The sequence below is a fragment of the Excalfactoria chinensis genome, chromosome 1 (assembly GCF_039878825.1).
Source record: "Excalfactoria chinensis isolate bCotChi1 chromosome 1, bCotChi1.hap2, whole genome shotgun sequence".
Taxonomy (NCBI): domain Eukaryota; kingdom Metazoa; phylum Chordata; class Aves; order Galliformes; family Phasianidae; genus Excalfactoria; species Excalfactoria chinensis.
The window spans coordinates 136,309,556-136,334,177 of record NC_092825.1 but is presented as its reverse complement, the minus strand read 5'-3'; the positions used below and the strand labels follow the sequence as shown (position 1 = coordinate 136,334,177).

The 24,622-nt window shown below is 44.6% G+C and overlaps 1 protein-coding gene across 4 annotated transcripts in view; it reads left to right on the top strand.

The window, feature by feature from the left end:
* The window catches only part of CLYBL (citramalyl-CoA lyase), a 152,886-nt gene extending 135,363 nt beyond the window's left edge, over nucleotides 1–17,523 (top strand). For 2 of the 4 annotated variants that reach the window (XM_072326685.1, XM_072326682.1), the window contains 2 exons: nucleotides 4,539–4,663; nucleotides 16,456–17,523. In XM_072326685.1, coding sequence (XP_072182786.1) covers nucleotides 4,539–4,663; nucleotides 16,456–16,551 — 221 coding nt within the window. In that variant the 3' untranslated portion in view covers nucleotides 16,552–17,523. The remainder of the gene's footprint in view (nucleotides 1–4,538; nucleotides 4,664–16,455) is intronic. The other 2 variants (XM_072326683.1, XM_072326684.1) reach the window with 2 other exon arrangements.
* The last annotated feature ends 7,099 nt before the right edge of the window (nucleotides 17,524–24,622 follow it).

Sequence of the window (24,622 nt, the reverse complement as noted above, 5' to 3'; positions counted from 1 at the left end):
GGCAGACAGCAAGACCAGCAGGCTCTTTGCAACAGAGCCCTGTAATGCGGACTGTTACCCTGTGATTGGTGTACCAGATCACTTGGACACCCTGGTGGGATCGTGCAGCCACCAAAGATTGTGTTTTTGCAATAGAAATCAGCCATTTGACACATGCGTTATAGAATTCTAGGATTCAACACTGACGTTTTACATTATTCGTCTGTGACTGCCGTTCAGGATGTATGCACAGCAATCATATAGTCGCTCGGGTTTTGTCAGCAAAGGAATAGATCCTGATGATATGGTTTAGCACATTGTATTTTTACAGTTAATGGCATACGACATCTTAACGCATCAAGCAAAGTAACCAAATACAGCGAGCTTTCTTTTAAAAGTGTTCTTTCAAGAGATCTGGACTCGATAGTGGGGGGGGGGGGGGGGGGTTGTTAAAACCATTGATTCTCTTCAGCCCAAACTCTGCCTTCCTGTCTGCTGACCTTCAGCAGTTGCAAAAGCAGATCTTGTTTCAGAGGCAGAGCGGGGAGCTCCTCACAGCTACACAACATTATCTGTGTCCGTGTAGACTTCCACCCTCGATTCGTCCGCTATTGAAGTAGGGAAAATAATGGAGCTCCTGAATGGTAGCACCTGCTGATGGCTACGTAATCGAGACCAATCTTTTCTAGCTTAGGGAAGGGCTTGAGTTTTGAAAAATTTTAGTATCCGAACCTCCTGTTGACAGAAGATGGAGCTGCAGATGCCCAGCACCTTTGAGAGCAATCTTTCTGAATGCTTAATGTGCTTTTAAATACTTTGCTCAGGCTGCCAGTTTAGAAAATTTTAAATTGCAAAACATAAACAGCATTGATGGGGTTTTGGACTGCTCTGACTTTCTGCAGGAAGTTTTCTCACGTGAGAATAAAGTCCAGATAGGAAACAAATAAAAAGGTCACACATGGCAATTTAGGGCATCAAGTTTGTATCTAACATGTCCATAAAGAATAAAGCTGTGTACAAGGTACCAGCTTCACTAACAGAAACTCGCAGCTCTTTGCCTTCTGCCTCTCTGCAGCTCTGATCACCACGTCTCGGAAGTGCAGCAAGCAGCCTGGCAAACACTCCCATCATAAAGGGAGATGGGTCAGTATTCTGGTTTTTTGGCCAAAATTCTCTTAAAAAAAAAAAATATATATATATATATATATATATATATATAAAATAAAAAAATTGTTTGGAACAAAACAGACTTTTTCATATTTTTGGTTAAAAAAAAAAAATAATAAGGGCCATCAAAAATATTTCCCTTGTCTTTTTCTTTCTTTTTCTTGCAGTTCGCTTAATCTTTGTTTTTGCTTAATTTAGTTAAATTTAAACATCACTTCCAAACTGAAAGGAAAAACGTTTAGTTCAGAAACTATGTAAGTAAAAACATTTCAATATTTGCAATTTAATTTTCATCGCAGAAATTTACAAATGGGTCCTAGCTTAATCCATGACCTTCTATAAAATGCATCACATTTGTCACTGGCTGTTGTCGGATAATACGGTAATAAAATCCTGAAGCATCGCCTTAATAACAAAAGTTCTAACCACACGATTCTTGTTATTTTTAACTATTTATGATCACATCTTTCTACTTTTTCACATGTAGTATAAATCACTGGAATCAACAGGACTGAAATGAAGGAAAGCTCGACAATTGTCTGGTAACTGGCAAAACAAGTGCACATGTAGGGCCACAGTCACCTCTTTCAAACGCAATCATAAACTCCATGTATTCAGCAAAGTTACATGTCCTTACATTTTTTTATATTCAGAAACCAGTAGAACAGAATTATCCTTCAAGTAATCACGTGTGTTCACTGACAGTTTAACAAGCTAAATAATATAGCAAAGAATTTACCATCTATTTGGTTACTGCTGTGACCCTCATTGCCAAGTTTTTTTTCCAGCTAGCTTTCAAACAGTCTTGTTTTTCTTCAGCTACTGTGTTTCCATAAAATCGATTGCTTTCAATTGTTGTTTGGCCAATGTAATACATCTTCTGTATATGTATTAATATAAATGCATACACACACACATGCACATACAACAGGATGTTTTACAACGCTGGAGTATCTGGACTTAAAGCCAGCGTGCTGCCTGTGTAAATGGTCATCAGCTTTAGGAAAGTTTATGTAAAAAATTAAGGAAGACTTACGATAAGCTTTAACAGCAGACTTTGTCATTATAGTAAGTCTCGTGCTCCATGCTGAGAAGCCAGATATAAATATGAAACACTATAGGTTTCCTCTCTTTTTGTAGTCTTTTGTAGAAGGCTAAAACGACACCATCATACAGTTACCTAAAAGACTTGACAGGTATTGATTTAAAGCACGATATATCAAGAGGTACTGTAAAAAGGATTTCATGGTCATAAATTTTAATGTATTCCAATTTTGCACTCTCTCAGTAACTTGTCAATAACAACAATTCCGCTTAAAATATTTGCTTCATTCCTGCATGGCATTACGTCTATTATACAGTTATTTGGATACATAATTCTGTGACAAAAATCCACTGAGTGCTATAAATCAAAGGTTCAATTTTCTTCTCTGTAAATTGTTTGGTAATGTTTTAATGGTGCAAAGTATAGCTTCCTGCTATGGATATTCGTATCAAAAGAAAATCTTTTTACAGGAATGTTTCATGCCTTAAGAAATCATATGTGTGCTTTTATTTTTGTTGTAATTTTAATTATAAATTTCAATTTGTTCTTTCTCTCTCCCAGAAAGTCAGGTTTTCAGCACTTTGCAGGAATTATTTCTACGCTCTCCGTAGTTTAGAATGTGTCATATTAAAAATAAGGAGAATTGTAAGCTTACCAGTAGCGGCATTTAATTAAAGTGACTAAAATGCATTTGGTTAGAACGAATGTACAGCATTAGCTCAGGGAATTTGTCTGTCTATAATTTCTTTCTTAAAAAAAAAAAAAAATAAATCAGATTATTGTTAAGTATTTTGCCATATTAAAATTTCAGACAAAGTATCTGGCTGTCCTCAAGATCTTAAACTAGGAACTGTTTAATGGGAACTAAAATGAAATCAAACGACTTGTGAATTTTAAAGAAACGGGGCAACACTGACAACTTACAATTGCCTTTTATCAAAAGAAAGCCCTCACAATCCTGTCATGGCACACATTTATCAGAGAGCCACTGTAGGCCGACACAAGGAATCCCGGTGATGGGAATCTTTTTCCCATTCAGTTGTTTAAAACAGTGGCATGCGTGTGCTGTGATATGAGACTTATTGCATGTAGCGATGAGCTTATTTCTAGCTTCACGTCCATGAACTCAACGGAAGGGTCCCGTTCCCTCCCCAGGCCAGGCAGATGCCCACAGTGCCAGCATCACCCCAGAGCCAAACAGGTTCTTGAGGTCCCCAGGGGTCCCTGTGCACCACATGAGGGCCAGAGGAGGTGTGGGCCCAACATGGGGCAAGCCCCACAGTGGCCCCAGGCCCTCGGCCTAGCCCGAGGTGCCCCACTGTAGGGCTGGGAGGCGTGAAAGGCTTGGGGATGGGGCTCGTGGCTGCAACCCGCTCTGCCGTGTGGCATAGAGGGATTAATTCGTGTCATGGCGAGGTTTGAGGAGCTGGGAGCTGCAGTAGCTCCACTTTATTGAAGCGCTCCCACGGCACGGCGCGGGGGATCGTGCAGCCATCACGTTGTCTGTGAAATTCCCTTAGAAACGGGCTAATAACGTCGAGTGCCATGCTTTGAAAGCTGTCAAACAAATTAGATATGTATTTGTTTTAATGTGCCTAAGTACAATAACAGATTAGAACGGATTATGTGGCTGTCTATTCACATTGGAAAATCTCTGGTTAAAAAAAAAAAAAAAAAAAAAAAAAAAAAAAAAGGCTACACCTATTTTTATTTTCCTACTGTATGTTCATACAAGAAAGGATTAAAAAGAAGTGCTTCGTAACACTTCAGGGCACCTCTGGCAGCGGTTTAATATACCAGTGGCTAAATAAATACCCCAGCCTACCTGCACCTGCAAAACACAACAAAAACATAAGCAGCACTGAGCATTGCGTGATGCAGTGCCAATGCTAAGAATCAAGGGAGCGATCCCTGCATGACCAGAAACTTTTCAGTTAGATAAATCTCATTTTCTGAATACATTTTAATGCAGTTTATTTACGAGTGGTTGGAGGTGCTATTTATAAAGGTGAAATTCAGAGGTGCATTGTACTCTAGCACTGCTGACTGCCCTAGACCAACAATTCCACCTGAGATGACCCGTGGAAGATATATGGACTGAAATGGGGAGGGAAGAGAAAGAATTCTGGGTCCCTTCAAACATACTAAATGCAAGTACTGCTCAAGATATTTTTATACTTAAAAACCTGGCACATAGTCCAGTTAAATAATAAAAGAAAATGAGTAAAATAATTAGTTCAGTAGCAGAAAGTCTGCGAGGCATAGGAGAGCCTCAAGTGGTTGGAACATTTTGCTTGAACATCTGTTTGTCGATGCATGATTCTGGTGTTATTAATCTTCTTTGTAGGTAAGCAGGTGATTCACCCTAACCAAATTGCTGTTGTCCAGGAACAGTTCTCTCCCAGCCCTGAAAAAATAAAGTGGGCGCAAGAGCTGATTTCTGCTTTTGAAGAGCATCAGCGTTTAGGAAAGGTAAATATTTTGTTATATGATGTTGTGGAAAGTAAATTTAAATAATGTTTAAAATTTAGAGAGATTGGTGGTGGCTGTTTGCATTCATCTTAATAAGCATGCTGCATTCGAGAGTCACGCTTTTGAAATCTCTATCTGCATTGAGACTGTAGAGTTTTTATTTATCGTAAATGTGGCACCAGTGTGTTAACAAATAACCTGGCTGTCTTTTTCTCTCCCCATTTTAACTTCAGTTCTTTGAGCACAGAGCCTTCTGAATATGCTCATGTATATATCTGCAGCGTTGGTGAATTAAAACTGCTTCTCAGTTGCACCACAGAATCGCGGTGCAACAGCCAAAAGAAAATATTTGCAAGCAAAAGGCAGGTAGCTGGGCAGAAGAGTCCAACAGCTTGTGCAGGCATAATTGATGGAAAGGGATAAACAGATGAGGAAGATTCAGTTTGCAGAAAATCTCTGTGTTGGTAAAACTGCCTCAGTTTTGAGGGGTTGATCCTCCAAATGTCCCTAGCAGTGAGTAGATTTACTTCTGAGCTGAACTGCTTGTGGACTGTGGTTCTTAATCATTAAAAATGGGAATGCTTTATGTGCATTTACACCGATTGCTGGACCTGAAATTTGGATAGAGTGGAAAGCAAATTAACACTAGAATATGATTGTTCCTAATTTAGTGCATCATTGAGTCTCACGTTTCCTGCTCTGTGGGTTTCTGCTATGTAAATATTGCGGTGGTGATGCACAATCTGTCTCCACTTTGTGCCAGTAATACTTAAATTAGGGGTCGCCTGAAGGAAGATTTTATGCTAGTTGCAGCATTGTCAGTTAATTATCTTAAAGGTTATTTGCTATAATCCAGTTTGCCTCTTTTTGAATGAAAAAAGTTGTGGTGAAATATGTTTGTCTTAGTGACAGCCAAGCCTGGGACAGCCAAAATCTCGATGTCAGTGCGGGTAGTGGGGGCGTGCAGAAATGGTTTACACTCGTGTGTGTGCAATCCAAGTGGGAACAAATATCTTTGTTAATGAAGCTCATGTGTAGGGCTGTGCATAGATTCTCGCTTTCTCCAGTGCAGTGTAGAGATTTTCTGTGTGTTTTGTCACTTGCTGGTGGGTAGGAATAAGCTGCAGATTGCCCCTTCCCCGTTCTCTTGTATCTCGGCTGCCCCAGGTGTTGTGCGTTACAGGTTCTAAAAAAGGTCAAAGCAGAAATGATGCTTTCATCTCCGGATGAAAGTGTGACAAGGTATTTGTTATTGGTCTGCCCTTTGCTTTGCGAGGCTGCCGCATCCCGTCTGCAGTGCCGAGGTGTTTCTAATGCATGCTTTACTATCATATTTGGGTGCCATCCTGAGCAGTTATTTCAGGGTCACTGTTACTGTGTTACATGCCTGGATCTCTTTGTTCTACTACTCTATTTTGTCTGTCTTCCTGTTAGTGGTTTAGAACTAGAAAATCTGTGACCAGCATTGCACGTTATCCTGATTTTAAAAGCTCAGATCTGTTGCCAAAGGCATTGTTATAAATATGCTGCTAGAACAAGAGCGTGGGCAGGTAGATGCAGAATGAAAAAGTCAAATGACACGCTAAGACCAATAGTGCTTATTTTTAATTGTTTGTAAAATGCTCTTAATTCACTGAATTTACAAACTTATCTGCGGAATACCCGTCATTTGTACAGCCAGTGAGGAGACTGGGAGAGTTGTAACTACAGTCCCAGTATCAGACATTAATGAAGCTACAGATGTTAAAATGCAAGCACTCTGTAGCAGCAAACATTATTCTTTGGATTTGTTTCGAAGCAGCTATTTTATTGGCACAACGTTGGTTTCTTGATCACATCAGCCATTTTTCTGTGTGTGTGTTTCAATAAGTGCTTTTCATTTAGGTTGTAAGCTTCTGTAAGCAGACACAAGTACAGATTTGTGGGGGGTTGCATCTTGGTGCATTATTTTAACCATGCTTCATATATGTACGCTTCATATATTTTTACAAGTAGCTGCCTGTCTGTAAAAAGAATTGGCAGGTTAATCTGAGAACTTCTGGGCCTTGCACCACTCCAGTGTTGCTGGGCTTCCTAACAAAACTGGAGAAATAGTTTTCCCTGCAGCGTTTCCTGCAAACTTCTTAGCTGGGTTTGCATTTTGGTATTAAAAACGTGTCAGCTAGAAGAGCTCGGGCAGCCTGATTACTTCATATTTTTTCCAAAGCAAACATATCTCACCGAGGGAGCCTCTGGCTCTGCGTCCTAGAGACACACTAAAATGTAAGTAATAACTCTTCCCGTGCCACCTCCTGACAAATGCTCCACACAGTGGTTTTAGTAATCCTCATGTCCTAATGAAACACCTCTTCTGTTTTCCTTTTCCTTTTATTTTATTAAAGCGTTCGTGTCAGTAGGGCTGAAAATATAGCTGTGGTTAATATGGTTGAGACTTGTGTACTTTTGCCATGTTATTAATCAAAGCTGAAAGCCTGGAAAAAATAAACGCGAGGGATTTGTGTGGTTGTTTGCGCAGCAGATAAGTTACCGGTCTTTGGTCTCTGGGATCGTGGTTTATTATTCATTGGTTTTAAAGTTTGCTGCCCTTGGTCAACAGTATTTTATATTAAAATACAGTAATAAGCTTTTACAATCGGTTCCAGTTTGAGAGAGACAATTACCATAATAATCTTTCTTTAAGAAAAGGCTGAGGCAGGCTCCTTCGTTTTGGAAGCTGATAAGTTTGGGCAGAGAAGCCCCCAGATTGAAAGTATTGAGGTTCCTAAAAATCTGCCTATCAGACGAGCACTATAGAGCTGGAGATGCTGTAACGGTGTCCAAACAGACAAGTGTTAAAGACTTTGCTGGCCAAAAACAGGTTTACATTACCGTGACAGCGCTGTTTGGGGTGTTGTTTGGGTTTGGCTTCTAGGCTGGTGTCATTATATTCTTTGAAATATATTTTCAACTTGAAAAATAGCACGCGTAGGAAATAAATAGTAACAATGTATTCTGGGTAAATAAAAAGACAACCGCTGAAAAAGTACATTTCATGTTTCATCAAATTACGTATTAAATGTTCTCCATTGTCTAGAAATTTGAGATCTAGAAATGAAAAGTACCGGGGAAAAAAAAAGTATTATTTCTGTATTGGTTTGTTTTTGTTTTTTTCCCAGCAGGTGTGTTTTAGTAGGGGATGTGATTTCCAAAATTGAAAACTTCATCCTAAAGAAAGCTGGGGTAGCTGTTGGGAAAACCTGTGTTCGATAAATGTCAGAGCATGTTCAGAAACAAAGTAGAGAGGCAATAAATGTGGCCTTGGCAGGCTGAAAGTCGGATTCTGTTCTAAATTTTTATAGAATTTATGCTGCGTTAAGCAGAGAAGTCAGCTTAGAAATCCAGAGTGAGAGTGAGAGGGATGAGTTAGTGGGAGAAGCTGCTGGCTTATCTGGGGAAGATCTCACTCTGGTGACTGCCGCTACTGCTCTCTGCTGTGCAAGTAAGTCCTGTGCTTATGCTACCAGAACACTGGGTGAATAGAATACCTTCTCTATTTTTTCGTATGTGACGAGTGAGTGGGGCATTGTTACTGTAAGAGGATCTTCCTGAATCATCTGTTTATAAAATAAGATTCAGACAGAAATGAAAACAGGAGAGTCAAGTTAAGGGGTTGCTTACACGTTTACATCAGCGTACTAATTTACAAATGTTTTCAAAGCGCCTCCTCATCATGCCAGGAATAGGGAGCTAAATGCTGTTGCCAACATTGCCTGTCAGGTAAGGAGTGTTAAGAACTAAGGTGAGCAGTTCACAAATCCGAGCTGTAACAGGGAAAAAAACAGCAGAAATATCTGTGCACGCAGTATCCAAACGCACAGACATCTCCTCAGAAAGCTTTTGGCATTTGTTTCTTGCATTCAGTTCTGTGCCATTGTACATCGTGTGCTCAGCGGCAGAGGAATAATATTTATGAACGCTAACGATTTGACAGGCTGTAGAGCTTCTTTTACGGGCCTTTCCGGGATTATGAAAAATCTTAGGAATGCATTTATTTACACAGCATCCACCCAACAAAGGGATGGAAATTTCCAGCAGTGGTTCCCTCATAATGCTCTTTGTCTGGGACAAGCTGCCCCAAGCCACTGTATCTTGGAGACGATGCGCCTCACACTTGGGCCCTGTCCAGCTCCCGCCGGGCCCATGAGGGCTCTGCCTGCTGAGAGCAGACCCCTCGCAGGGCTAACGGGGCGGTCAGGACCCCACAGGGAGCACAGGGCACCTTGTTGTGTGTTAAACTGATATACAGTCCATTATATTTGGGTATCTGCAAGGATCTGTAGTCCACATTAAGTGGGCAGCCCATATCCCTCACGAGGGAGATCCAGGGATTTGGGTGGCATTGCTAGTGTTAGGAAGTACAGACTCAGGTGCTTCTCTGTGTTTAAATGAAGAGTGCTGCTGGGATTTAAGCACATGCCACTGTCAGGCTGCTTGTTCTTAGAAGCACAAATTGATGCATGTATAACAATAGAGACTGTATTAGTGCTTAAAGTTTACCCATACAATTGTACAAAATGCATGTTGTGTCACAGCTGAAGGCTTTTCTCTTTGGAAGAACCACCTGAGGGCACATTTTGAGCCCCCTCAGCAGAGCAGAAGGGGACATTTTAACTAATTACTTGTGCCCTACCTGTTCCTACGCTGGTACAATCAGTCCTGAGGGAGATGTGCCAGGTGGGGAAAGCAGGAAACAGATTTCACTGCACAGGGCTGCAAAGGCTCCTGAAGCAGGGCAGAAACTCACACAGAACATTTTCTTGCTAATTCCCCCTTCCTTACTCCCCAGCAAGCATGTACTTCATCTTAAATATGTTTTCCTCGTCTCAGTTAAGGCCAGTGCATGGGGTCAGGGGATCATAGAATCGTAGAATGTCTTGGGCTGGGAGGGACCTTAAAGCCCATCCAGTTACAACTCCACCATGGGGTTATAACCCAGTAGACCAGGTTGCCCAGGTCCCCTCCCAGACTGGCCTTGAATGCCTCCACAGAAAGAATGTGCCTGTACACTACATTTCTCTGCTCAGGAGAACGGTCTCTGCACACCTTCATTGCCTGCCCAGCCAGGGACATGACCCCTGCCCTTCAGGACGTGCACCCACAGAGGTTAGAGGATGTCACCTCTTTGGGGTCCAGGTGCCAATCCTGTCCTGATGCCAAACCTGTCCCTCCATGTGGACACCTCCATGTGGAGGTGCAGTGCCAAGAACCACTTCACACAAAGCAAACCTTGAAGGCAACGATGTGCCCAGCCCTGCTTGCAAAGTACTAGCAAAGCAGGATCTGACATGACATGTCACGTTCTCACCAGATGGCCCTTTCTAAGACTTACTGAGGGAAATTCAGAGGCCCTTGCAGCCAGAATATTGTTTCAGGTAATTTCAGCAGCAGCAGACTTGCTGCCTTACAGCTCCATTCTGTGCTAGCTGCCGTTTTCACAGGGCTAGAGCAGCTTTTTGAAAAAGCTCCCTCAACTGGAATAGAGAACCACAGTGAGGAATGGCTGCCCAACGCTATTCAGAGAATTAATGTGAAATTAGAGATAATAATATAGAATACAAAAATAATAGTGATTCCCTTCCTGTTGACAGAACAAACTTCACTGCCAATACTATTCTTGCCCGTGTTTCTTTACGACCTTCCTTTTGAGCATCAAATGCCTTTGGATTGTCCTGTAGGCACCTACTTCCAATTTCAATTTTCAAGGTTTTAACAAATTACTTCAGTAACTGTAAGCCTCAAGTTAACTTTGAAAGACTTAATAAAGGGCATCTGAGGATGCTGATCTTCATGTTAGTTACTTTTCATTTTTCTGTATAATAGTCATCATGCTCACTGGTTGGATATGATGTTTATCCAGGGAGCTGCTTTTGTTCTATGAAGTAAAGATTTCCTTGGCAGCAGCATCTCCAAACCAGTGTGCTCTCTAGGCTTCTTCCGTTCCCCATCCATTATATGATGACAGCTGGGAACTAAGAAAGAATATTCCTAGGACTCTCTTTGTTTACTTAATTTTATTCTTTTCTACTCTACATGAGCACACAGGAAGGCAATAACTACAATGAGAAGGAATCTAGTGAAAACATTAATGACAGCAATTAAAAACCCTGGTGTCAGCCTTTCATTCAGGGTTCTTATGCAGGCTCAGTGCAAGGTGGAGACCTCAGTGGCTTGAAGCAGTTTTTGGGGCTGGATCAAGCAGGATCTGCTGGCCCATCCCAGACTAAATGGTGGTCTCCACTGGTTCAGATGGTCTTGGGGAACTGTGAAATGGAAACATGACTTGCCTGGTCACCATCAGGGCAGGACCCACATCCAAGGACTGGGAACAGTAACACTGGGCAGAGGAGATGGCACTCTTCAAGAGTGAAATAATAGATTTTCTGGGTCCCTGTTCTTCATCTCTCCTGCCCCATTGTGGACTGGGGGGATCACAGAGTTCTTTCCACTTGTTGAGCTTTAGAGAGGACTTTCCTGTCAGAGTTCATGTACTGCTGCTAGGGGATTATTTGAGGGGAAAAAAAAAAATCTCTATTTCATGTTGCTGTTGCTCTTTTTTTCTCGACCTTTTGTGTCCTTCCATCGTCTCCAAGAGGCAAAATCATATCTCACTCACACAGGCTGCCGACTAAGTCTTGCATTACAAAGTGATACATCCTCTGTACCCAGTAACTGCTTCTGTACTGGTGGAAGTTTACGCAGGCGAGAAGAAACAAAAGGCAGTGATATTTGAAGTCTTATTCTCATCAAGATGTGATGATAGCAGGGCCTTGCTGGTGTACATACACACATGGTGGAATTCCCTCCCTGTTCATCTCAGACTTCAGTGGGTCATAGAGACCCCCTAAGTATCTCCTCTTGCCAAAAGGAAATTTTTGACAAATCTTTCCAAGGATCATTTATTTTTCCCAAAGATCTTGTTTATAAATGCCTTCCTTTCCTCACGTAATATTGTGACCAAGAGGCAAATGTCAAAGGATTCAGAGCAGAGGATATAAAAATATGCAACCAGAAAAGCTCTTTTAGTATAGCTTGCTGTGATAGGAGTCCTCGGTTTGTCCTATGTGACTGCACTGGTTCTTTTGCCATTTCCTACTGCAAAGATGCTAAAAGAAGGCTGAGAGTTGTGCATCAGCTTGGAGGCAGGACAGACCTGAGCACAGAGGAGTGGGAGACTTTTTCATGTTATAACGTGAAAAACATGCTCAGTTGACCCAGATATCATTGACCAGTTCCTAGCAGCTCGCTGACCTTTGGAAGTTCAACAAAAATAAAAGTGGAATTGTGACCCAGCTCTCCATGATGGCTCTTTGGCAACAACTTGCAGAAGAAAAAGAAAATTAATTAAGCCTTCATTCAGCACCATCACAGCTGTTAGCTTATTTCCTACTCTTGACTTCCCCAAAAATATGGTTTCAACCTTCTGTTTGAAGGGAAAGTCATTCCTTTGTGGTTAGGCTAATCACTCCTCCCCCAGGCACAGACCCAACTCCATGTGCTGCGAGCTGGGCTCCCTTTTGTTCATATACCTGTAAGCAAATCCAAGCGTTCTTTTTAAGCCCTGAAGCAGAGATTTCCACATTTCCTCTGCAGGGGGGTGCTTAAAGAATGTGTGTTTTCATTAATCCTTGAGGGAATTATCTTCCTGAATGCCATGTTTTTTAGGAGGACCCTTTGCCATCCACCTGCTTCCTCCCCTCCTCAGAAGAGCAAATCTGCCATTCTTTCAGGGCACAGCACTCCCATTTCCTTAGGGCAGGTTAATGTGCAGGATTAGAGATAATGTTCTCAGACCTGGGAAGATTTTAGTAGGTTTATTCCACATATATTTGTGGTCTCCAAAAAGTCCTAAGTGGACTTCTGGGATTTATCCCCAATAATCTTATCAAATCACAACAAGAACAGAGACTGTTTCTCAGGTAGTTGTGACTCGAAGGCATTTCTTGAGTCTGTGGAATTGAGGACACTTGTCTACATGAGTGCGGGAATTTGGTCTGCAAGGGAAAGTATTTCTAGCTGAACTGAGAAGAAAAGTCATTGAAGAAAAGCTACATCTTCATCAGTGGGGCGGTGTTTCTAACCTAGTGGCAGCAGAATGCCTACAAAGGACTTCCCCTCATCCAAGAGCTTGCTCATCTTCCGAGCATATTACCAAACCAGCAATAGAGATTTGCTTGCAATTTCATAAGCATTCAATGACCCCCATCTCAGACCTAAGTTTAATTCAAAGTTCAGCAGCAGGTGCTTTCTCGTAAGTACTGCAATTCCATGGAACATGACTTCTGTTATCTTCTCCTTTTCTTCCACTGACCAGAGTACCCCATGTCTAGGCCCTATCTGCTCATGAACATCTCCTGGTACCTCCAAGCCTGTCACCCAAATCTCCTGAATAGGACCCCGAAGTAAATTGCTTTGAGAGACCTGGCTGTCCCCACATAGAACTGCCCAATACAGTCCAGACTTCTAGACATACAACTGAGCATAGCACAGCACCATTGGCTATATTATTTCACATTATACAAGTAAAATGTTGGGTTTTTATCTACGTTAGACAAACCACGAGCAAGGTTTATTAGCAAAGGTCAAGGTAATTGATAACAACTATTGTTGTTTCCCAAAACAGAATGCAGAGTCCTCACAACAAGTGCTTCCATTTGGAGTCACATCTGTAACTGAAAGGGAAGCCAGTAGATTTGGGGGAATTTTTACTTTCTCAGTACTTTCAAATGTATGTACTTGCTAACCCTTAGGAAAAGTGATCCTGTTTTTGATATTTTCCTCCATCTAAGAACAGAGGGCCTATAGCAGCGTTTGCAAGGAGCTCATTGCAGCCACCCAGAAGGACATGGATAGAGGCAAGGAAAGAGCAAATACCGAGGAAAATGCCCCAAGTGTTCCCAGGAGTGGGAATTCCTCTAATTCCTCCTTTTTATCAATAAAGGGAGACTAGCTTGTCTGATCGCTGTCCCACATGTCCCAGAACAATTACTATTTTGCTTTAATTAACTCATTGTCTTTCATCCCAGCCACCGCTCAGAGGCAAGCGTGCCACAGAGCTATGAGATCCCTGAAGTGCTCTGTACCCCAATAGCTTCAGCCAGCTTGTTGCTTTAGTTTACCTAGTGATACATGAGGAAACAAAAGTGGATGGAGTAAAACTCTGTATAACACTGCACGTTACGTGGAAATGTTTCAGAAGAAATGAAGAAGTTAGAGACTTCAGTTTCCACGGTCTTCTGAGAAGTCATGACAGGTACCTCAGTGGTTTCCCTGTCCATCCAAAGCCAACACAACCCTTCCACACATAATAAATGCCAACAGGAGACTTGGATGTGGAGTTTTTTCCCCCTTCCTGACTCCCCAAAACACCCAGCTGTTACTTGGTGCCTGTGTTCTGTTCCCACTTTGGGACATACAGAAATTCATCACAAAGGGGATAAGACTTCTTTGGTCTTGGCCTGCATCTCATTTCCTTAAGAGTTGACTCCAGGTCCAACCAGCAGCTGAACTACTGGAAGTACTGGCTGGATGTGTGAGATGATTGAAGACCATCAGCCAAAAAGAAAATTTAGGTCTATGGCTACACCAATCCCCACATTAACACTATCAAAGTAAATGGTGTTTATAGAAAAGTCTCGTTTTCTTCATATTAATGTGAGTAAAAATCAAAAGAGTGTTAAGGGCAAATTTCATCTGCCAGAGTCGGAAAAGAGAGCGTGGGGACAAAGCTGTAATTATGGGTATTTCCTATCTGCCGAAACCTGTGGGTGGAAGGGGAGGCAGTGAATAGGGCATATTCAATGGCATTAAAATCGGTTTCTTTTTCTGGACTTCAGCTCAGCACTGCAAATTAGCAGGGAGAAATTAAGCCTCTGAGTGAACGGGCAGAGAAGCCAAATTCTTTGTGCTACTCGTTGCTGCTTTTTTTCCCTTTGAGAATTCAAATTCATAGCAGCCAAACCTGCAGCTGCATGCTGACAGGAGAATGCGCTGCGTACCTGCCGTGGTTCCGTGTTCAAGCCTTCATGTGCTGCTATTCCTTTCAGGACAGGCCCTGCACACTATATCCTGACCACACAACCATCACTGGGTGCCCGTCTCTCTGCACACCACTGCAGGCACTTGGGAGGGCTGCTCCCAACACAGCCACTTCTCAGGGCTGGGAAGGGCCATTCCAGACCTTAACAGCTCTCTGCTTATCATGCACACATGAATTTCTCTTTTAAACAATAGCTATTCTGCAACTGAATGCTGATAGGAAAACAGGCACAATTAAAATGCATTTTTCTCACTGTGAAAAAAAAAGAATATGCCTTGTGCTAACCAGGAGCCTTAGATTATAGATTTGAATTATTCCAAAGAATAACATCAGAAAATGTCTACTTAAATCTTACGGTATTTTCACAGCAGTTAATTTATGGAGTGGTTTGAGGCTGCATCTTTTGTTAATGTTGTAATTATACATGAGAATGACTGGGATGTCACTAAGGCAGAAAGTATTATTATTATAATTAATATTGTTATTGCTATTAATGTAGGCTTGACTGGTTGCTCTGTAAACAAGACATTCGATCTTAAGCATCTGCAACTGAGTGCTGTCGGTCCCGCTATTCTCCGACCCCCTTAAAATACTGCAAGCTCTAGCATGAAATCCTGCTTACAATAAAATCATAGCTTTAACTATTGCTTTGTTAATGGCTTCTACAGAGCCTGCTCTTATATGCAATGGTATTTGTGACAGTGGTATTTGTGTCATGTTACTGTTCAAGGTGGATTTTTGTTTTTCTTGTTCCACGATGTGATTTAGTGTTTAATTCATACTCCTTTGGTCAACCAGTGTGTACCACCAGAGCAGCACATTTCATTCCCATTTCTGTCAATGGGCAATGTTTTCCCTCTGTTTGTGAGATTCCTCCCTTTAACCCCTACCAGCCCTCCCAGACAAGCACACAGCACTGAGCTGCTCATCCCAACCCGTGCGCCTGCAGCAACTCATTCCCATCCCCGTCCCTCCATCCTCGCTGCCAGACCTGTCCCTGGACCCAGTGCCACGCTGCCCAGGGTGCCCCTCTCATCTCCTTCCCCCAACAATGAGAACTGCGCATTCATGTTTGCATTATACAAGACGGCGTCAAGGTACTGTCAGAACTACAAAAAATACTCCCCCCATCCCCCTAGTTTTTGGCATATCCTGATGCACAGTTTTATTATCAAGTCTCTTTTGGTAAGAACACCCAAGGTAACACTCAGGTTTTGCTCTACTTCATACGTGTTTCTGCTGCTGAGCGGTAGCTGCAACATATTGCTGATTGCTTTGAACTCAGAACAGCACCAGCACAGAGTCCCTGGAAATGCAAAGTGAAGCCAGACTTTGCTTGGCTCTCCCATTGCTGCTTATGTATGTTGGGATCACTGCTGGGAAATCCCCTTTAGCAGCATTCAGGTGGGCCTCCCGCTGATTCCAGAGATTTGGGCTGGATTCTTACAGTAACCACAATATTAAAATAACCATTTGTTTTTCCCAGGCTTCCAGCCCAGCCCCATGCTCTGACCACAGCAGCCCTGGTGGGGAGGCCCAGCCGTATGCTCAGACTTGGGGATTCCCTCTGCCCGCCCCAAAACCATCTTTATTCCAGGTGCTGGTTAGCTTGTCCCATAGGAGCCATCTCTACACCCTGTCAACAGATGTGTTCTGATGGGAGAGCCGTGCTGCAGCTTCCCATGCCCGCTCAGTCCAGTTGCTGTCTCTCTTGCAGGGTGCATTCACGTTCCGCGGGAGCATGATCGACATGCCGCTGCTGAAGCAGGCACAGAACATTGTTACGCTTGCCACAGCCATCAAGATAAAATGATCTGGTAAATGGAGCGCTCACCATGGGGCCACGAAAGCTTGTTTTAAAAGATGACTATAAGACTTTGGGGAGGGGAGGGGGGGGGGGGAGGGAGAGGAATCAAATACATCAAGCAGAAATTCATGGACGTTTTGCAGATCTGTCATAATTTCCTTGCCAGAATTGCTCCCGACCAAAAGTACTGCTCGTTCTCAATGCCCCGCAGCCTACCATGGTGCTATGTCATGGCTGTGTGATATCACGGCAATGGGGTCGTGGCTTCACAGGAGGACACCAGCAGCATTTGAGAAGTGAGCTCCCCTCAAATAACCAGTGGACATCGGTCATCCTACAGTATCTGTTCCCATGCCAAAGCCCATCCAAAAGTCGAGGCTCCGGGCACTCACACACCAACTGAAATAAATGTGATGAAACTCACCACCCCACATGGGCTGTTCACCCCTTCCTACCCCCCATGTTTCTGTGCCATTAAAACAGTGTCCCTACACAAGGCTCTGGCTCTGCTTTCAGCAGTTGTGGTCGAGGCGCGGTTCTCCGCGGCACAATGCAGCAGAACTCGTGCATATGGTCGCGAGTCAGATTTACATCACATTAGGGATACAGCGACAGGTCATGTGGGCCGTGTGGTTAACGGGCTTAGTAAAGCTGTTTTGAAGAGGTTAACCCAGCTTGTAGTAAGGGTAAATAAACATAACAACCGGGCATTGTCCTCTATTCAGCATGTACTCTTATATGGAGGGCTAAAGGGTATTGAAGCTGCAGAGGATCAACTTGTGGTTGCCAGAGGACTCCAATGAAGTTTGAAACACCAACAATCAGAGATTTTGTTTCTGTTCCTCATTAAATCATGAGCTTTTGTGCTCAGACTATGAACGACTGTTCTTTAAGAAATTAACAGAATGGGAAGTTTTAAACTATGCACCAACCTTTTCATGACCTACACAGCAGCAATGCTGCTGCACTTAGACAAACACCGCGGGGAAGGCTGTTCTGTTTATTTAAATTTGTAAATAGAAAACAGTTGTTTTTGGGTCTCATTTCTCGCCACCTCCATGACCGTTTTACTTAGGGAGTCATGGCGCCTTCTCCCCTCCCATGTGCTCTCTTCTTGTGCTTCCCCGCACCTTGAGCAGCACCTTTTGAATGCTTTGCTTAGTTATGATGGAGGGGAGAGGAAAGGAAAAAATAAAGAAAACATTAGGAGAACAGAACTCAGCCTCAACCCAACACACTGTGCCTGGAGAGCTGTGGCTCAGCCAGGCCCCAGCATTAGGATACATACGAGATGACCCTCGGGTCTGAGTGGCATGGGGTAAGCTGTCCTGCTGCAGGGTGACCCATCCCAATGGTGTGGGGTCACCTGTCCCAGAGCAGGGTGAGATGTCCCTATGGCACAGGAACCACCAGGCTAATCGGATTAATGGAGGACTACCTGGCCAGATTGTACCTCGTAGCTCCCCCCAGCCCTAGCCCTGTGAGTCCCTTTGTTATTAATTCTTGGATGACTAAATTACGGGTAGCGCTGTTAAAACATTATCGGAACTAATGAGAAACAAGGATGATCTGGGACAGTCAGGGCCGGGCGCGTTTCTATCTCCCCCCACAGATTACATCTGTAAATCATCAGGTGCAGGGCAGTGCGGGGGTGAGGCCTGGCACAGGGAAAGCAAAATGAGATACAGGGTGGGGATCTTTTTTATTTTTCCTTTTGCATAATTTTTTCATTAATCTCAATAGGACCCGTGTGGCGTAGATTGTTTTATTCCCTTCGTGCCTTGCTGGGAGGGGGAGTGAATCACCCCATAACGCCTGCATTGTCCCCACAGCCCCAGGGGTCCCGGCAGACCCTGGCCCCAAAAACTTTGTTCTGGAGGAATAAGGAACCTGATCCCACACCTTCACCCCAGCATTGGGGCATTCCCATTTCCCCCAAAGTCCATCAGATCCCCTCCGGCAGAGAATCCCACGTTCATTTCCCAGCCCTAACGAGCTGTGCTTTATAACAAATAAAATCCCATTTATTTGTTTCTCAGTTTACTTTTGGGAGCACTACGTGCTTCCCGGCTTTATTCTGTCCCTCTTTCTTCCCTTCTCTTTCCCCCTCCTCTCCCACCCAGTGCCAGGCAGGCAATTGATGAAACAAAACAGATTATAAGATTAGCAGCAGGATTTTGTGCATATTAATGATAGGGAAGGGCGCCGAATGGGTTTGTAATTGCAGATCTCGCGCTCGGGATTGGGAACTGTAGCCCTGCTGCAGCAAAGACCCCCCTGTGAGGTTTTCACACTGGAACTTAGGGGAAAAGTGAAAAAGTAATTACCAGAGCACAACATTGAAATGTTAAAGCACTTATTCTTTCTTTCAGTGTTCTGTTTTAAAGGGGGAAAACGGGCAAAATGGAAAATAAATTACTTTCAAATAAGTAGGTTAGCACCTGAATGCTGGTGTGCATTTTCCGTTCTGCTGTTGCTTCTTTTTTTTTTCTTTTTTTTTCCTCTCCTTTTCTTTTATTTTTTTTTATCAGATTCTAGCAATTATTGAGCAGGGCGCTGCTCTAGCAGCCATCCGGGTGGCAGAGCAGGGAGAGGGCAGGGGCACGGTGACGGGGGCAAAGCAGCAGCCAAGGGCTCTTCAAAGCCATGCTCGGAAATTTAGAGGATTTTATATATATATATATATATATATATATTTCCCCTTTGGTTTTGTTTTGAAATCGGGGCTTGAAAGGAAAAGATTGTTTTGGTTTCCTCTCCGACGACAGCATCAAACAGCACCCCGGCAGGGACGCGTTTCCCAGTGCAGCCGCGCTCCCTGCAGCACTGAGCAATGCCTGACCCGGGAATGTGCCTCCTCCTGGGGTCCTGGGGACCACCTCACCCCCCCCCCCCCCCCGGTGCAGATCTCCCAGCTATGGGGGCCACACTCTCTCCCCACCACCACCCCACATTGCACCCATGCCCTGCTGTGATTCCACCGCCAACGGAAATCAATGAACCTGGGAGAAATAGGCTCTGAAAACTTTGTGTCTGTATGACAGAAAACAGGAGTACCTGCTCCTAGGCAGCAGTTCCTGGTTTTTAACTGGGGGAGGAGGGAAGGAGTTAAAAAAATGAAAAGCAAGCACGGCTTTGAGTACATTTCATCCATTCCGTGGCTATTTTGGAGAACCACGCAGTGAGCAGGGTGGAGGTGAGGCATTGCCTTGTTTTCTGTTTCTCCTCAAGCCCTTTTCACCCCCCAGCCCTGAGCATCCCTCCCCAAGACAGGGGCAGGAGGGACTCCACTCCCTGCACTACAGGAATGGGGTGCCCTAGAAGGGAGATCAGCGTCCCACCATGCTCCAGGGCTGTCACTTCCCAGCGCAGGGTTGATACTCCCAAAACCGTGCTGCAAACCGATGCTGAGTCTCACACTTCTTATTTTGTTCCTATTTCTGTCACCAAAAATCCCCACTGCTGTAACACTCCACTGGAGGGGTGGGAGGGAAGGATAATAAATTTTTTTTTAATTGCTTCCCCGGCTATAAATTGTCATGCATTGGGCTATTATTTTTTTTCCTTGAACAAAAGTACAATTGACAGCGGGGCTTAGGGAAAAACAAGAGGGGTCTTCAAGCCCCACGGCTCCCCTGTGCAATGAACCTGAGCCGGGGGGAAGGAGAGGGGGTAGCTGTGCCCAGAAGTTGAAGGACACCGAGAGCCACAACACAACAATAGGGAATTTTATGTCTCACCGACTGTTTTTGCAGCTGCATCTTGCCCCCTCCTCCTCTCCTCTCCCCCATTATTCCATGTGAGAACTAAGTACAAAAATAGGAGCCGTGCTCTCCCTCCGTCCTGAGCAAGTGTGCATAAATCCAGACACCACAGAGGTCTGGGGCTGGTTGTTACCAGAAAGGGCTACGTGCAAACACAGCACTTGTTCCACGCTTCTGTACTGCATTTTGCTCTTCTTGTCACGGATGGAAGGGCATACCCGAAGCGCACTGCTGGCATACATGGTTGCAGTGCTGGCCCCCACACCTCCACCTTGCTGTTTCTCACAATCCCATCCATGCACACATCTGAACATCCTAAAAATCCCATCAAAGCCCCTCTTCCCACAGACCACAAGCAGAGGCTGAGGGATGGGGATGGATGAGTGTTCACCCATCCTCTCCAGTGAGGCTGTGCTGGGCAGAAGGGCAGGCAGAGCTCAGCTGACTTTGCAGCAGATGGAAGTACAAACATCTGACAAAACTATTTGTAAAACAAACCAGCAAAATAATTTAAATAAAATAAAATAAAAAATCCTTTACAAGGCCAGTTGCACCTTAAGTCACTAAAGAAAAGCAATGAGTTTTCTTTGGAGCAGACTAGGTCAGCATCTGACACAGAGCCTCGATGAGGGAGTTGAACTAGGCAAGCCCCACGGTATGTTCTATGCCTCCCAAGCCTCTACCCTCACTCCCTCATGGAACAGTGGGCACAGGGCCCTCTGCCACCCACTGGCAACCCCAGCAGGTTCTGCAGCCACAGTGTGCAGCTGCCTCTTCATGACAGGCACAGCATTTACCTGTTCAGTGTGGCATAAACACAGCCACGAGTCTTTTCACCTTAAGGCACGCTCCTCTTTCTGGTCTTAAGTTTATGATGGTATTTATGTCCTTTAAAACTCTTTTAAATCCACCCCGGATGCATCATCACTGCATGCAGCATGCAACCGCTTCCATGCAGCACAGGAAGCAAATAATCCCTTTTGCAATGCACTGCGGAACAGAGCATTTGCAAAAAGCATTCAAACTCTGCCATTCAGATCAATTTCAGACTAATATCCCACCCTGGTTATCATTTTGGATGAATTTTAATCACGTATATTCTCTGCTCTTGCTCTTATGGAAAACATCTTGCGGGCTGGGCTGTGAAATGCTGCAAAGGCACCAATTGAAACAAGAAGATATTGTCCAAACTGAAATGTGTCGCACCCCCACGCAGCGTCCTGAGCATCCAGGTGGTAGGGGACACTTTTCAGCCACGTGCAAACCGCGAACCATATTAGAAATGAAGTCTCTGTATTAAAATAGGCATTTCTGAGCCTCCCACCGGCATCCACTGCTGTTCAGCACAGTGACATCTTCCCTGGCACCAGCGGGCTGGGAGCTCGCGCAGACATCGCCAAGCAATTTCCTACTGCTCTGCAGATATCAGAGCTTTCCAGCAACGTGTGCCGAGAAAGTACAAGGGACGCAAGGTGATGGGGGGAATGGGGAAGGGGCCATGGGTGTTTTTGTCCTACACACGAGGGTGGAAGCCGATTTACAATCCTCTGTTAAAGCAGCATATTGCTGATGTCACAAATTATGTCATTTTTCAGCAAGCTGTTAGGGAGCAGCGGGATGCTTAGAGGTCCCAATCTGAGCTCACAGCTTGAGGCCTCATCATCCATTGAAGTCAAGGAAACACTCCAATCCCCCGACCCTGTGTTTACAAATAATATATCAAGAATCAGGATTCCCACAAATGAACTTTCTGGCGCCAAGCTAAAGGAAATAGGTGTGTATACATACATATGCATATGCACTCACACACATACATATGTGTATAGGTGTATGTGCATGTGTGTGTGTGTGTGTGTAGTGCAAGTGAAGTCTGCAGTTTGCCATCAGGTTTCCTTTGAACAAGCATTTTCTGTTCTTCTGTGGTGTCTGGAAGGGATGCTTCACCACCACTTCTACGGCTATTTCACACACAGGGCCCCATCAAAGTCAGAGTTATCAGCACGAGAAGGGAGTACAGCATAATCCTATTTGTTTCTACTTTAAAAATAGCTGAGTTTCTGTGTGTGTGTCCAGTGCTTATATAACGTAACAGAGGTCTGATTTATAAACACCTGCATAAAAAGAGATGTATTGATGCTGGAGTACATTGTAAAAAAATAAAACAACAACAGAAACATCCAAAGGGAGAGCAATTGGTAGAGCGAACCAGCTTTTGAGGCTCACCTTCTCTCTTTGATGAGCTGTGTTTATAGACATATATTCCCCCACTGGAGTGGGATAAGCTTCTGTGTCCTCCTGACACTCCACATATACCTGGTGGCTTACAGACTTCATTAGAAGACAAAAACTGCCTATTACATGACCCAAGGTTGCGGCACAACTCAAGAAAAAGAACTAAATCCAGAGCTAACTGTGCCAAATCCATCACTATATGCCTTTACCCCAGACACTGGTGATAACCAAGGCTGCAGTGCCCAGCCACATCTCCCAGCCACGGCTGCTGCAAGCACTGCCACTGCTGCACAACCGGCAGTGGGTGCTGGCAGACGAGGTGGCCAAGAGGTCCTTTACATTGTTCTGCCCTCTCACTAAAATGATTTCAATATTTTGCTATTTATTTGCCAGTGTACCTTCCTCTACTGGAAGTGATATACCAGGGCTGGATCAGCTTCTCCTCTGCAGCGTATCTCTGGTTTAATTACCTCTGCTGCTATCCCCCTCTATCTGCACAATAAATACAGTTGCTTACAGAAACATGATTACAGGATTAGAGTTACTGGGCCCTCGCCCAGACAAACGCGGTGACAGAGCATAGCACTGGCACCTCCAAAAACTGTGCTGACCTCAGGCGTCTGTACTTCAAAGGCCACGGCCACAATCTGAGCTTCATTAGCCCTCAAGGCTGACGTTACAGGAGCACTACTTCCTCAGCCGCTAATGGGAAACACTCTCCTCCATTTGCTGTTGAGGTGTTAAAAGTTCCTCTTAATGTCAGTTACCGAGCCACAGCTCCGCTGGTTACCGGTGATGCCTTGTGGGACAGGACTGAGCCTGTATCAAGGGCAGCAACCTCCTGCACCTGGGGGAAGGAAGGCTACATATGGGTGTGCCATCTCTGAGTCTTCTGTGTCTTTGCCTACGGGACGGCTACTGCTATGTTTGCAGCAGGAGCTGAATAAAGATGCATGCCCACAAGCTCTCTTCCAGGGTCAGTCCCCAAAAACAGAGACTTCTCCAGGGCTGAGGGGTGCCGTGTGACAGGACTCTGTGTGTTCTCAGGCACTAGCAGGATCATGTTGGCTCCCAGAGTTATTCCAGCTTACATGTTCAGTAGAGCCACGGGCTTGCTTTGGCTCACAGGCTTAGCCCCATTCCCTCAGCTTGCTGGATGCCCATAAGCCTGACACACTGTCAGAGCTCACTGCAGATCCCCAGGCTTTGCTCAGGGTTAGGAACTAAGGCAAGATGAGAAGCTGAGCAAGAAGAATTCGTCTGATTTTCAGCTAAGCAGCTTCTCACCACAGAAGCTTACACAAAGGCATTTATTTCCCAGGAAGTTGTCGTTGGATTTCCTTTTAAATTAAATTACAATCTTTCAAAGAAACGGGAAATTCCCCTTTTCTCCATGAATTACTGATTCTTTCCAGGCTTTCCCCACACCACACACGCAGGGCAGTGACCCCAGCTGAAGATTTCCATCACTCCAGGCCTGGGCAGCGCATAAAGCGGGCTGCAGAAGGCAGCAGGAGGGGTGCAGCAGTGCTGGGGTCTGTGCAAGAGGCTGCTCCAAGGAACCAGCCTTTGGAAGGATTACTGGGATCCTGGCTGCTCCCATAACCAGGTGTCTAGAGCCAAATCAAGAGGGGGAAAGGAGCTTTCCACTGCCTTGGCCATGCCAGCTGATGGAAAGCTGAGCAGCGCTCTCAGTGCACCCATCCCAGCCTCTTGCTCACAGGGGCAGGATGGCATGTCAGCCTGTCACACTGCCGGGCTCCTGGGGTTTACAGACTCCTCAGTGCTACCCCAAGCAAAACCACAAGCCCATAAAGCAGCCTTTTCAGTGAAACCTTCTGCCATTTGCCTGAAGCCAACACATCACTCGTTTAAAAAGGGAATAAAAAGAGCTCATTCCCCCTTGGGAAGCATCCCTTCCCCAGCTCTCTCTCCTGGCCCAGGCCTGGTCCAGTGGCTCTGCAGGACTCTGAGGAGGCTGCAACCCGCACTCCTTACACACAGCAAAGCCCAGTGGTTCGAGGGGAGCCTGCTTGATCAAGGACTGCAGGAATGACCACCTGGCTTCAATCAGAGCTCTA